The 15,202-nt window shown below is 43.8% G+C and overlaps 1 protein-coding gene and 1 long non-coding RNA gene across 5 annotated transcripts in view; one reads left to right on the top strand and one right to left on the bottom strand.

Moving 5' to 3' along the window:
• mtf2 (metal response element binding transcription factor 2) overlaps positions 1 to 15,202 on the bottom strand; it is a 63,365-nt gene that overhangs the window by 7,602 nt on the left and 40,561 nt on the right. For all 4 annotated transcript variants that reach the window (XM_038793845.1, XM_038793847.1, XM_038793846.1 and 1 more), the window contains 2 exons: positions 11,412 to 11,600; positions 6,905 to 7,010 (listed from right to left, as the gene is read on the bottom strand). In XM_038793845.1, coding sequence (XP_038649773.1) covers positions 6,905 to 7,010; positions 11,412 to 11,600 — 295 coding nt within the window. The remainder of the gene's footprint in view (positions 1 to 6,904; positions 7,011 to 11,411; positions 11,601 to 15,202) is intronic.
• LOC119964412 overlaps positions 1 to 15,202 on the top strand; it is a 29,284-nt gene that overhangs the window by 12,847 nt on the left and 1,235 nt on the right. The window contains exon 2 of the long non-coding RNA XR_005460294.1: positions 7,095 to 7,242. This is a non-coding gene — a long non-coding RNA (uncharacterized LOC119964412). The remainder of the gene's footprint in view (positions 1 to 7,094; positions 7,243 to 15,202) is intronic.

Genomic DNA, 15,202 nt, shown 5'->3' with positions numbered 1-15,202 from the left:
GTAGTATTCGGAATAAGGTAAATGAGTTGATGGCTCAAATCATCGTGAATGACTATGATTTAGTGGCCATTACTGAAACATGGTTAAAGGATGGTCACGATTGGGAGTTAAATTTCTGAGGGTATCAAACTATTCGGAAGAACAGAGTGGATGGTAAAGGAGGTGGTGTAGCTGTTATTTAAGGATGACATCCGAGCAAGAGATGACATCGGTGCTATGGAGGATAAGGTTGAATCCATTTGGGTGGAAATCAGGAATAGTCAGACGAAAAAGTCACTGATAGGAGTAGTTTATATGCCACCAAATAGTAACATTATGGTAGGGCAGGCAATAAACAAAGTAATAACTGATGCATGTAGAAATGGTACAGCAGTTATCATGGGGGATTTTAGTCTACATGTCAATTGGTTTAACCAGGTCGGTCAAGGCAGCCTTGAGGAGGAGATTATAGAATGTATCCGCGATAGTTTTCTAGAACAGTATGTAATGAAATCTACGAGGGAACAAGTGGTTCAAGATCTGGTCCTGTGTAATGAGACAGGATTGATTAATGATCTCATAGTTAGGGATCCTCTCGGAAGGAGCGATCACAATATGGTGGAATTTAAAATACAGATGGGTGGTGAGAAGGGACAAAGGAGATTACAATGGGATGAGAGAAGAAGTAGCGAATGTAGACTGGGAGCAAAGACTTTATGGTGAAACAGTTGAGGAACAGTGGAGAACCTTCCAAGCGATTTTTCACAGTGCTCAGCAAAGGCTTATACCAACAAAAAGGACGGACGGTAGAAAGAGGGAAAATCGACCGTGGATATCTAAACAAATAAGAGAGAGTATCAAATTGAAGTAAAAAGCATACAAAAAGTGGCACAGATTAGTGGGAGACTAGAGGACTGGGAAATCTTTAGGGAGCAACAGAAAGCTACTCAAAAAGCTATAAAGAAGAGCAAGATAGATTATGAGAGTAAACTTGCTCAGAATATAAAAACAGACAGTAAAAGTTTCTACAAATATATAAAACAAAAAAAGAGTGGCTAAGGTAAACATTGGTCCTTTAGAGGATGAGAAGGGAGATTTAATAATGGGATGAGGAAATGGCTGAGGAACTGAACCGGTTTTGTGGGTCAGTCTTCACAGTGGAAGACACAAATAACATGCCAGTGACTGATAGAAATGAGGCTATGACAGGTGAGGACCTTGAGATGATTGTTATCACTAAGGAGGTAGTGATGGACAAGCTAATGGGGCTAAAGGTAGACAAGTCTCCTGGCCCTGATGGAATGCATCCCAGAGTGCTAAAAGAGATGGCTGGGGAAATTGCAAATGCACTAGTGATAATTTACCAAAATTCACTAGACTCTGGGGTGGTCCCGGCGGATTAGAAATTAGCAAACGTGACACCACTGTTTAAAAAAGGAGGTAGGCAGAAAGTGGGTAATTATAGGCCAGTGAGCTTAACTTCGGTAGTAGGGAAGATGCTGGAATCTATCATCAAGGAAGAAATAGCGTGGCATCTGGATGGAAATTGTCCCATTGGGCAGACGCAGCATGGGTTCACAAAGGTAGGTCGTGCCTAACTAATTTAGTGGAATTTTTTGAGGACATTACCAGTGCAGCAGACAACGGGGAGCCAATGGATGTGGTCTATCTGGATTTCCAGAAAGCCTTTGACAAGGTGCCACACAAAAGGTTGCTGCATAAGATAAAGATGTATGGCATTAAGTAGTAGCATGGATAGAGGATTGGTTAATTAATAGAAAGCAAAGAGTGGGGATTAATGGGTGTTTCTCTGGTTGGCAATCAGTAGCTAGTGGTATCCCTCAGGGATCAGTGTTGGGCCCACAATTGCTCACAATTTACATCGATGATTTGGAGCTGGTGACCAAGGGCAATGTGTCCAAGTTTGCAGACGACACTAAGATGAGTGGTAAAGCAAAAAGTGCAGAGGATACTGGAAGTCTGCAGACAGATTTGGATAGGTTAAGTTAATGGTCTAGGGTCTGGCAGATGGAATACAATGTTGACAAATGTGAGGTTATCCATTTTAGTAGGAATAACAGCAAAGGGATTATTATTTAAATGATAAAATATCAAAACATGCTGCTGTGCAGAGAGACCTGGGTGTGCTAGTGCATGAGTCGCAAAAAGTTGGTTTACAGGTGCAACAGGTGATTAAGGCGGCAAATGGATTTTTGTCCTTGCTAGAGGGATGGAGTTTAAAACTAGGGAGGTTATGCTCCAATTATATACGGTGTTAGTGAGGCCACACCTGGAGTATTGTGTTTAGTTTTGGTCTCCTTACCTGAGAAAGGACGTACTGGCGCTGGAGGGTGTGCAGAGGAGATTCACTAGGTTAATCCCAGAGCTGAAGGGGTTGGATTATGAGGAGAGGTTGAGTAGACTGGGACTGTACTCATTGGAATTTAGAAGGATGAGGGTGGATCTTATAGAAACATATAAAATTATGAAGGGAATAGATAGGATAGATGCGAGCAGGTTGTTTCCACTGGTGGGTGAAAACAGAACTAGGGGGCATAGCCTCAAAATAAGGGGAAGTAGATTTAGGACTAAGTTTAGGAGCAACTTCTTCACCCAAAGGGTTGTGAATCTATGGAATTCCTTGCCCAGTGAAGCAGTTGAGGTTCCTTCATTAAATGTTTTAAGATAAAGATGGATAGTGTTTTGAAGAATAAAAGGGATTAAGGGTTATGGTGTTCGGGCGGAAAGTGGAGCTGAGTCCACAAAAGATCAGCCATGATCTCATTGAATGGCGGAGCAGGCTCGAGGGGCCAGATGGCCTACTCCTGCTCCTAGTTCTTATGTTCTTAATTTCGCTGTCGAAACGTTTGGCTACTTCTTGACCTGAATTTCAATTTAGGATTTTTGTGGTACATTTCCACTGTGCTAATCAAATTCTGCTCCCTTTAAAAACTCTCTTTACGCCCCCTCCCCCAGTGTTGGAATGAGTTTTTTTTTTTTTTAAATGTGTTTATTTAGTATATACATTTGAATTAATACAAGAAATTCTGCCAAGAGCCAGCAGGCAATGGTCGAAAGTGCCTACGCCCCAATCCTTGATGTGTCCAAAGAAGGCTCCTACCCACCCTGGACACCGTGCTCGCCAATAGAAGATAAAACTATCCTCCTTGAGGAGTTCAAATCCAAGGTTGGAAAAGACTCCAAACTCTTGAAAGGAATGATCGGAAAGTAAGGAGTTGGGAATCGCAACCCAACGGGGTGGTCCTGCTCATCAAAATCGCTGAACACCAGCTTGTCATCACAAACACAATGTTCCACCAAAAAGACAAGTTCTTGAAGACATCCACGATCAAAACACTGGCACATTATCAACATTGTCATCGTCCGATCCAAAGAACAAAAAGATGCCCTCATCACCAAAGCGATGACAAATGAGAATGGCTGCCGGACAAACCATCAGCTCACCTGCTCCTCTGTCTATCAACTTCACCAGAATCAGAAGAAGAAACAAGTCAGAAAAAAGATCAATGTTGAGCGGCTTCAAGAGACAAGTATGTGAGTAAACTTCTAACAACGTCTTCTCCAACATGTTCATTTTAACGGAGTGGAGGAAAACTGGAAAAAGCTGAGGTCACCCATCAGCAAGCCGTGAAGAAATCGTTGGCGACCAGGAAACATCAAGGCTGCTCCTACGAGAACAACCACACCATCCAAGACCTCATTGACCAGAAGGGGAAAGCTCACCGTGCCTGGCAAAACAACATCACCAACAAGGCAAAGGGGATAGCTCAATCAGCGATGGTGACGGGAAAATCAAGAACCAACGGTCGATTGAGAAAGCTAAGGAGCTGTAACTCATTGCCTACAAACATGACACCCAGGGCTTCTTCAATGCCAGGGAAATATATGGACCCAACACCTTAGGTCTCAAACCGGTACCAAGGACAGAACTCTCTTGAGACAGAGAAAACATCAGTCTTTGATGGGGACAACCCTCCAAAGAACTCCTAAACCATGATACAATCATAGATGAGGACGTGTTTGAGGAAATCCCCCAACTCCCCATCAATGATGATCTTGGACTCCCACCAAGCACGGACAAAGTTGAAGCCATCATTAAACAAAGAAATGAAAATCTGCAGGAATGGATGGGAATCCAGCAGAGATGTTCAAACTTGAAACATCACCAGTCATTTCAATCAGCTGTTCCTGAAAATCTGTGACAAAGAAGAAATTCCTGTCAACCTCAGGGATGCCATCATCACCACCATCTTCAAGAAAGGAGACAAAGAGGACTGTGGGAATTACCAAGAATACCCTACTCTCCATTGCCAGGAAGATCATTGACCGAATCCTCGCTAGCCACCTTCTCCCTGTCTCCGAAGAAATCCTTCCAGAAAGCCAGTGTCTCTTCCGACCAAACCGTGGAACAGCGGACATGATTTCATTGCTCGCCAACTTCAAAAGAAATGGCAGGAGCAACATCAATGACTCTACATGGCCTTCATCGATCTGAGGCTTTTAACTCAGGAAATCGGGAAGTGCTACGGAAGGTCCTGTCAAAGACCGGCTGTCCAGAGAAATTCATTAACAGCCTCAGACTCCTCCACGACAGGATGTCAGCAACAGTCCTCACTGACGGAAGAAAGACAGAAACCTTCAACATCAAGACTGGAGTCAAGCAGGGACGTGTCATTGCCCCACTCTTTTCTCCATCTTTATCAGCACCACTCTTCACCTTGTCAAAAACAAGCTTCCTAGTGGAGTGGATATGGACGGAATACCTTTCAACCTCAACTGGTTGAATTCCAAGAAGAAAACGACACTGACATCACTTATGGAACTTCAGCATACGGATGACATCGCTATCTGCACTCTCTCAGAAGAGAATCTCAAAGCCTTGCTTGACACCGTCACGGAAGCATACCGAAGAATCGGTCTCAGACACAACCTCAAGACGACTGAAGTCCTTTACTAATCCACCCCAGAACAAAACCCAGTCTCTCCCACCCCATCTAGATCAACGGAGAAACCTTACCAAATGTGGAACACTTCCGATACCTGGGGAGCCACCTCTCATCTACGTCTGACATCGCTGTGGAGATCCAACATGGTATCCACTCTGTGAGCGCCTCCTTTTGACACCTTAAGACCTTTGACAACCACAACATTTCTGCTGACACCAAGATCCTCATGTACACGGCAGTCGTCCTCCCAACTCTTCTGTAGGGCTCAAACTTGGACTACATACAGATGCCATCTGAAGGCCCTGGAGAGGTACCAGTAATGCTGTCTGAGACGGATTCTCTGCATCATGTGAGAGGGCGTACAAATATCAGCATCCTAGAAGGAGCCAAGAGCACCAGCATCGAGGCAAAGATCATCCGAAACCAACTCCACTGTCAAAGTCCCAACTGCCAAAGCAAATCTTCTTCACCCTGCTCAAGAAAGGCTCTGGAACAAGAGGACGACAACAGAAATGCTGCAAAGATACCCTGAAGGCTTACCTGAAGAAATGAAACAAAGATGCCAACATCTGGGAGACCCTTGCTCAGAAGAGACCTACGTGGAGAAACCTCCTGATTTGAAGGGTCACAATTCTTCCAGGACACCCAACGGCAAGGAGAGGCCCGGAAAGCGAACCCGAGAAAGCAGTACCAGCGATCTGGAGTCCACCTCCCAGAAACACCTGCCAAGAGAGGGGTTGAAGATATGGCTCTAAGATCAGGCTCATCAGCCACACAAGGATCCAAAGAACCAATGACTAGTAACACAGAATTTCTTAGGCGGACAATCGTACTTTTTAGCGCTTGACGGCCAAAGATGCATTGAGGGATTAATGGCAACTAATGCAATTTTGATGATGCATTAATTTCACACAGGAATTGTCTATTAGCATATTTTGTATGGAAACATATAGAGAAACTATTCATTAAAACTATTCGTTTAACATTTCCAGTGAGGATTAGTTTAGGAATTTTCAAACAATCACAGAACTGTGAAGCAGAGGAAGTAGCCATTGTCCCCATGACTCTCTTGCAGATAGTTGGCAAGGTTGGAAAGTTGGCAAGGTTGGAAAGTTGGCACGGTTGGAAAGTTGGCACGGTTGGAAAGTTGGCAAGCTCCCTCTCCCTTCTCCCATAGCCCACTAAATATTCTTTATTAAGGTGCTTATCCAATTCCATTTTCAAATTGATCATTGGATCTGCCCCACCAACTCCCAGGCAGTGCTTTCCAGATCCTAAACACTCCCTATGTAAAAATACTTTACCTTAAGTTGCCTCTGTTTTTTTTGCCGATCATCAGAAATCAGTAATAATACAATAATCTTTATTACTGTCACAAGTAGGCTTACATTAACACTTCAATGAAGTTACTGTGAAAAGCCCCATGTCACCACATTCCGGCGCCTATTCGGGTACATGGGGAGAATTCAGAATGTCCAAATTACATAACAGCACGTCTTTCGTGACTTGTGGGAGGAAACCACGCAGACTTGGGGGGAACGTGCAGATTCCGCAGAGAGTGACGCAAGCCGGGAATCGAACCTGGGACCTTGGAGCTGTGAAGCAACTTTGCTAACCTCTGTGCGATAGTGCCGCCCTTTTATCTAATTTAACTATTCTCCAACTGAGTTGTGAACATACACAAAATCTGTCAGAAAGTCCACCCCTGATCAGTGTCCATGGATCTCTGCTCCAAATACACAGGTAGACAGGACATAGCTCAATAGATGTGACCTTCCACTATCAAAATAACCTCAACTCAAGTAGTCATTCATCGTTCATGCACTACTAAAGGATCGTCACAGAAATAATTTGACTAAGATAGTTGCTGTTTGTTCAATTACACTTCATCACATCTAAATAAGGCCACAGCCAAGCTGCAAAGGAGGAACGTTGAAGGAAAAAACAAGTGTACTTACTACAGTTACTGAGTCAGAAAATCTCTTGACCTTCAATTTTGTGTATTGTTTAGGTTCAACTGAAGACTTTTTCTTGCCTTTTTTCTCAATGCCATTATTTAATGCACTATTGGGAGAAAAACAATTATTTAAAATCTACACAAAATTGTGACATCATGTTTAAAGGACTTGTTTTTATTTATTCTTTTAGGAGACATAGATCTCGCTGGCTGGGCCATATTTATTGCCCATCTCCAATTGAGCTCCAGACGGTGGCATGTGCTGCCTTCTTGAACCACTGTAGTCCACGTGGTGTAGGAACACACATGTGCTGTTTTAAGAGCATGTCCAAAGCAAAGGTAAAACTTATTTTTCTCAAGCTCAACAGCCCCCTTAAAGTACATATTTTCAGAAGCATTGGAGGGAACCTATTCCCAAACCACTGTCTATGTCAACATTAAACCAGAGATTAAAGCTGAAATGCCAAAACAAAGAAATGCAGGGTTCATAGAATTTCTAAAGTCCTGGAGGCCACCATTGTGAGCATCGGGTATACACCAATGTTCTGAGAAGCCTACCTCGGCCCACACCTCCTCCCTCCCTATCCCGTAACCACACCTAACCTGCACATCTTTGGACACAAAAGGGCAATTTTAGCATGGTCAATCCACCTGAGCTTCACATCTTTGGATTGTGGGAGGAAACCGGAGCACCCAGAGGAAACCCATGTCGACACAAGGAGAACGTGCAACCTTCACACAGTTGGCCATCCAAGGCCAGAATTGAACCCGGTCCCAGGCGTTGTGGGATAGTAGTGCCAACTATTGTAAGAGTCAAGGTAGAAAATATGTCTTGTCAGATTGTCATTAAAACGTGTTTTATGGCAAATAATTTTTAATCCAACAGCTGGAAAATAAAATTGAATTTTTAAAAAAATTGTAGAGTACCCAATTTGTTTTTTCCAATTAAGGGGCAATTGAGCATGGCCAATCCACCTAACCTGCACATCTTTGCGTTATGGGGGCGAAACCCACGCAAACACGGGGAGAATATGCAAATCCACATGGACAGTAACCCAGGGCCAGGATCGAACCTGGGACCTCAGCGCTGAGGCAGCAGTGCTAACTACTGTGCCACCGTGCTGCCCAAATTGGACTTAAGACGACTTTTTAAGTCTTCGAAGGGTTTCGCCCCCAGAACCCAAAGATGTGCAGGCTCGGTGGATTGGCCATGCTAAATTGTCCCTTATTTGGAAAAAATGAATTGGGTACTCCAAATTTAAAAAACACAGGCGAAAAGTGTGACTGGAGATTGCAATCAAAATGGCTACCCAATTTGTTTGAATCTTCCACATAGCAATCCTCTGAATTGTAGACATCAGGTTGTAATTTCCATGGAGTGGCAATTAATCATATTGTCACTCCTCTCCTCGCTGCTGACTTTGAAATACAGCCTCACCTTTCTCATTCAACCTTCTGACTTGGGCAGGTGGAAAAGATGCAGTGCAGCAGGTCCCTGAGGTTATGTGGCGGGGCAGCTGAGTTGGAAGTAAAGAAGACACCCACAGAAAGATCGGGGAGGAAAGATAGCCTCGGTGGCGGGGGTTGCGATTTCAAATCTAAGTTTGGGGTTTCGGATGGTTTCCAACATCGGGCAATTGCACAACAAAGGTTGGAGCTTCTCAGGCAACTGCTGTGCAATCATTACATGGGGACCTCCAGGGTGGAGGGTAGCACACTGTGCGGTACTACCACAGCTTGTAAATTATTGACCATGTCTGCAAAGACCTACTGAGGGCAGTAGCCTCAGGAGAATATGAGTGAGCCAATTATACAGTCCCCATTAGCAAGGCATTAAGGTTCTTCAGGAGGTTTCCAGACATGAATTGATTCAGGGGTAGATGGTGTTGTAGTGCCAATGTCACTGGATGAAATGTAGAAAATAGGATTAGGCTATTTGGCCCTTCAAGTCTGCTCCGCCATTCATTATGCTCATGGTTGATCATCCATTTCAATCATCAGTTCCCACCTTCCCTCTGTATCCTCTGATCCCTTTCGCCCCAAGAGTTATCTCTAACTCCTTCTTGAAAACACAATGTTTTGGCATCAACTACTCTCTGCAGTACAGAATTCCACAGGCTCACTACTTTCTGGGTGAAAATTTTTTCCTCATTGCAATCCTAAACAGTCTATCCCTTAGCGTCAGATTGAGATTCCCCCCAACCTCTCCTCATAGGTCAGTCCTGCCATCACAGGAATCAGTCTGGTAAACATTTCCTGCACTCCATCTAGAGCAAGAACATCCTTCCTCAGATAAGTAGACCAAAGCTGCACACGATACTCCAGGTGTGGTCTCACCAAGGGCCTGTGTAATGATATGAAGGTATCCATGCTCCTGTACTCGAATCCTCCTGCTATGAAGGCCAGTATGCCATTTGCCTTCATTACTGCCTGCTGCACCTGCATGCTTACCTTCAGAGATTGGCGTACGAGGACATCCAGGTCTTGCGCATATTCCCCGCTGTCAATTTATAGCCATTCAGATAATAATCAGTCCTCCTGTTTCTGCTACCAGAGTGGATAACCTCACATTTATCCCACATTATACTGCATCTACCATGCATTTGCCCACTCAGACAGCTTGTCCAAATCACACTGAAGCATCTCTGCATCCTTCTCACATCTCATCCTCCCACCCAGCTTTGTGTGGTCTGCACATCTTGAGATATTACATTTAGTTCCCTCATCTAAATTATGAATACATATTTTGAATAACTGGGGACCCAGCACCTATCCCTCCGGCACCCCATTAATGACTGCCTGCCATTTGGAAAAAGACCAGTTATTAATATTCCTTGTTCCCTGCCTGCCAACCAGTTTTCTACCCATCTCAATGCACTTTAATTTTACTTGCTAATCTCCTCTGTGGGACTTTGCCGAAAGCCTTCTGAAAGTCAAAATAAGCCACCTCCACTGGTTCGCCCTCGTCGGCTCTATGAGTTACATCCTCAAAGAATTCCAGTAAATTTGTCACGCATGGGTTTTACAGAGGTCCAGGCTAATGCTCTGGATTTGGGTGCCAACACAGCAATTGCTGGAATTGAAATTCAATTAATAAATTTGCACATAAAGCATGGCAACCATCAGCAATTGTCACAAGCTCACTAATGTCCTTTAGAGAAGGAAATCTTCTATCTTTACCTGGTTTGGTCGATGTGCGGTAACAAAAAATGAGATAGATTCCAGATCCACATCAATGTGGCTGACTCTTAAATGCAGAGTTTCCAAAGGAGGTCACGAGCTCTGCAGCTCTCTGAGTCAATGTTAACAGCTGCAAGGGTCCTTTAAGCCCTCACTTTAAAAAATATTGCGTGTCGCCTAAATGGCTGATGCATTGAGGCCGGACACTTGTTCCAAAAATGCCCACTGGAAAGCTGAGTTTTTAAAAATGTGAAGAGTAAAAAGTAAGATACCTTGAAATGAATAATTCTCCCACAGATTTAGTCAACCATCTGAGCAAAGGTCAAAAATGCAAGAGTACAATAATCTACACAAACAAACTGCTTAAAAATATATTAAAATGGTGCATCAGTAACACCAAACTCAGTAATCTTATTACTATTTCTTCCTTCCTTTTAGTATAAGAAAAATCAAATTACAAAATTGATCAAATCAAAAAAGGGCAATGGCCTGTTAACTGGCAGCATGGTAGCACAGCGGTTGGCACTGTTGCTTCACAGAGCCAGCAACCCAGGTTCCATTCCCGGCTTGGGTCACTGTGTGCGCAGATTCCGCACGTTCTCCCCATGTCTGCCCGGGTTTCCTCCGGGTGCTCCGGATTACTCACACAAGTCTGGAAAGAAGTGCTGTTCGGTAATTTGGACATTCTGAATTCTCCCTAAGTGAACCCGAACAGGCGCCGGAATGTGGCGACTAGGGGCTTTTCACAGTATCTTCCTGAAAGCCTACTTGTGACAATAAAGATTATTATATTATAGTTATAACTTCAGGGTGGCATCTTAGGTGGGAAGGGTATCTACATGTCTTACACCTAATGTCTTACTAAAATCTTCATAATGCAGAATCTCACTACTTGGAAGAACATACCATCAAATCTCTTTACACCACTGAGATCATGGCATGGTGGCACAGTGGTTAGCACTGCTGCATCACAGCGCCAGGGACCCGGGTTCAATTCCGGCCTCGGGTGACTGTCCGTGTGGAGTTTGCACTTTCTCCCAGTGTCTGCATGGGTTTCTCCGGGTGCTCCGGTTTTCTCTCTCAGTCCAAAGATGTGCAGGTTAGGTGGATTGGCCGTGCTAAATTGCCCCGTAGGTGGGATTACTGGATTATAGGGTCAGTGCGTGGACCTGTGTAGAATAGTCTTTACAAGGGCCAGTGCAGACTTGATCACACCTCACGTATCCCAGAATAGCCCATCATCTGGTCCAGAGGGTGCTTTCTCTGCTTCTGACTATCAGTTTGTCTCAGATCTTGAACCACAAGACAATTATAGTGGATTGCTTTACCTTTTTGTAGCTACTGGTGTAGGTATAGGTGTGGATTTACTGGACTTTCTTCCTTTAATCTTGAACTCATGAGAAACCTCCTCAGTGCTTTCCTCAGCCTTCATTGCACCATTGGGAGGAATGGGAGGCACCCGAATTCGCAATCCAAACAAATGTTTCTTCTTCTTTATTTCTTTTCCAGACATAAACCTAAAATTATTAGTTTTAAATGATCAGTTAGATACAAAACAGAAAAGCAATGACATTCAGATCATTGTTATGCACACCAGAGAGGGGAGGTATACTTGTACTAAACTAGCAAATGGTGTGTGTATAAAACTACAAGTAGTATAATGGTTGAGAATCAGAGCAGCAGGTCAACATGTGAGAAGAAGGTAGAGATAAATAGAACGAACAGGCAGGGCCAGTCTAACGACTACGGAGGAGTAAGAAAACATAAAATAGTAAAATGTTAGTTGACAAGGGGAGTGAAAGTTGGGGATGAGACTGAGTGTTATCAGAAATTAATGGGAGGTCAGAATGTGAGAAAAGTGTAGTGCTCAAGGGAAAGACAAATCAGTGGAACATATTTAAAAACCTTGTACCTAAATGCACGCAGTATTTAGAATAAGGTCTATGAACTAACGGCACAAATAGAAACAAATGGCTTTGATTTGGTGGGGATCACTGAAACATGGTTACAGGAGGACCAGGACTGGGAGTTCAATGTCCTAGGGTACTCAGTATTCCAAAAGGATACAGAGGTGGAGTTTCTTTATTGATTGAAGATGACACCAAGGCTGTATTAAGAAATGATATTGGCACGAAGGGCCAGGATGTTGAATCAATATGGGTGGAAATAAAAAACGGGGGAAATTCCTTGGTAGGAGTAATTTACAGGCCCCCAAACAATAATTCCAAAGTGGGGCACAGTATAAGCCAAGGAATAATAAGGGCTTGTGAGAAGGGCACAACGGTAATCATGGTGATTTTAACATGCATATTGACTAGACTAGATTAATCAAATTGACACGGGTAGACTTGAGGGAGATTTTATACAGTGCATGAGGGATTGTTTCTTAGAGCAAAATGTTATGGAGCCAACCAGGGAGCAGGCTATTTTAGATTTAGTATTATGTACAAAGAAGGGTTGATAAATAGTCTTGTGGTTAAGGATCCTCTTGGAAGGAGTGATCACAGCATGCTAGAATTTCAAATTCAGATTGAGCGAGAGAGAACAGGGTGCCGTACTAGAGTTTTAGCACTGGGCAGAGGTAATTATACAGGCCTGAGGAAAGAGTTGGCCCAAGTAGACTGGGCACAAATAATTGAGGTAGGACAGTTAAGGAACAATGGCAGATGTTCAGGGAGATTTTAAACAACTCTCAATTAAAGTATATTCCTGAGAGGAAGAGGAATTGTAAAAAGGGAGAAAAATGTTCCATGGCTAAACAAGGAAGTCAAGGAGGACATAAAGACAAAAACTAGGGCATACTATACTGCAAAAGCTAGTGGTGAAGCTGGAGGATTGGGGGAACTTTAGAGGTCATAGAACCATAGAATGTACAGTGCAGAAGGAGGACATTTGATCCATTAAGTCTACACCAGCCCTTGGAAAGTGAACCCCACTTAAGCCCACACCACCCTATCCTCATGAACCAGTAATCCCACCTAATCTTTTTAGGGCACTAATGGCAATATAGCATGGCCAATCGACCTAATCTGCACATCTTTGGACTGTGGGAAGAAACCAGAGCACCCGGAGGAAACCCACGCAAACATGGGAAGAATGTGCCGACTCCGCACAGACAGTGACCCAAGCTGGGAATTGAACCTGGAACCCTGGAGCTATGAGGTAACAGCACTAACCACTGTGATACCGTGCTGCCCCGGTCACTAAAATGCTACTAAAAATAGAACCAAAAAAACAAGCTGAACTACAAAGAAAACAAGCAGAAAACATAATTATAATAATCTTTATTATTGTCACAAGTAGGCTTCCGTTAACACTGCAATTAAGTTACTGTGAAAAGCCCCTAGTCGCCACACTCCGGCGCTTGTTCAGGTACACGGAGGGAAAATTCAGAATGCCCAAATTACCTATTAAACACTGATATAAGTATATGAAAATGAAAATCGCTTATTGTCACGAGTAGACTTCAATGAAGTTACTGTGAAAAGCCCCTAGTCGCCACATTCCGGCGCCTGTCCGGGGAGGCTGGTACGGGAATCGAACCGTGCTGCTGGCCTGCTTGGTCTGCTTTAAAAGCCAGCGATTAGCCCTGTGAGCTAAACCAGCCCCTGATATAAAGAGGAAGAGAATAGCTAACATAAATGTTGGCCCTTTAGAGGACAATACTGGTGAGGTAATAATGGAAATCTGCAATGGTAGAGGCACTGAACCAATATTTTGTCTCTGTCTTCATGGTAGAGGATAATAAAAAATTTCAAGAACTGCAGTCAATGCAGAGGAATTTAGTGCAATTGGGAGACAGTATTGAATAAACCAATGAAACTAAAGGCAGATAAGTCTCCCTCCGGGACATGGCGGACTGCACCCTGGGGTATTAAAGGAGGTGGCAGCAGGGATAGTGGACACATTGTTTAATGATATTTCAGAATTTCCTGGATTCTGGAACGGTCCCGGTGGATTGGAAACACGCTAACGTAACTCCCTATTCAAAAAGGGAGTGGGGCAAAAAGTAGGAAACTATAGACCGGTTAGCTTGACCTCTGTGGTGGGGAAGTTGCTGGAATTAATAATTAAAGAGATGACTGAACATTTGGAAAGACAAAGCTCAATCCACCATTGTCAGCATGGTTTTATGAAAGGTAGTCATGCTTGACAAACTTGCTCGAGTTCTTTGAGGATGTAACCAGCAATGTAGATAATGGGGAACCCATGGATGTGGTATATCTAGACTTCCAGAAGGCATTTGACAAGCTGCCACATAAAAGATTGATCCAGAAGGTGAGGTCACCGGGTTTGGATTTGGATATGTTTATTGTCACGTGTATGGAGGTACAGCGAGAAGTACTAATCTGTGCACAGTCCAGACGGATTGTTCCATACATGAAAAAAAAAGGTCAAACATAAATACACAATGTAAATACATAGACCCAGGTATATCAGGTGAAGCATACAGGAGTGTAGCACTGCTCAGTAGAGAAAATGTGTGAAGAGATCAGGTCAGCCCATAAGAGGGTCACTCAGGAGTCTGGTAACAGCGGGGAAGAAGCTGTTTTGGAATCTGTTAGTGCGTGTTCTCAGACTTTTGTATCCCTGCCCGATGGAAGGAAGTTGGAAGTGTGAGTAAACCGGGTGGGAGGGGTCTCAGATTATGCTGCCCGCTTTCCCAAGGCAGCGAGAGGTGTAGACAGAGTCAATGGATGGGAGGCAGGTTCGAATGATAGACTGGGCTGTGCACACGACTTTAGTTTCTTACGGTCTTGGGTCGAGCAGTTGCCATACCAGGCTGTGATGCAGCCAGATAGAATGCTTTCTATGGTGCATCTGTAAAAGTTGGTATGGTCAATGTGGACATGCCGAATTTCCTTAGTTTCCTGAGAAAGTGTAAGCACTGTTGTCCTTTCTTGGTCAGAGCGTCAACATGGGTGAACCAGGAAGATTGTTGATGTGAACACCTAGGAATTTGAAGTTGTCAACCATCTCCACCTCGGCACGATTGATGCAGACAGTGGTGTGTACGATACTTTGCTCCTTGAAGTCAATGACCAGCTCTTTAGAGAGATTGTTGCCGTTATACCACTGCACCATGTTCTCTATCGCCCTCCTGTATGCTGACTCATCG

This window comes from Scyliorhinus canicula, chromosome 4, assembly GCF_902713615.1.
Source record: "Scyliorhinus canicula chromosome 4, sScyCan1.1, whole genome shotgun sequence".
Classification (NCBI taxonomy): domain Eukaryota; kingdom Metazoa; phylum Chordata; class Chondrichthyes; order Carcharhiniformes; family Scyliorhinidae; genus Scyliorhinus; species Scyliorhinus canicula.
This window is presented reverse-complemented; position numbering and strand designations above follow the sequence as displayed.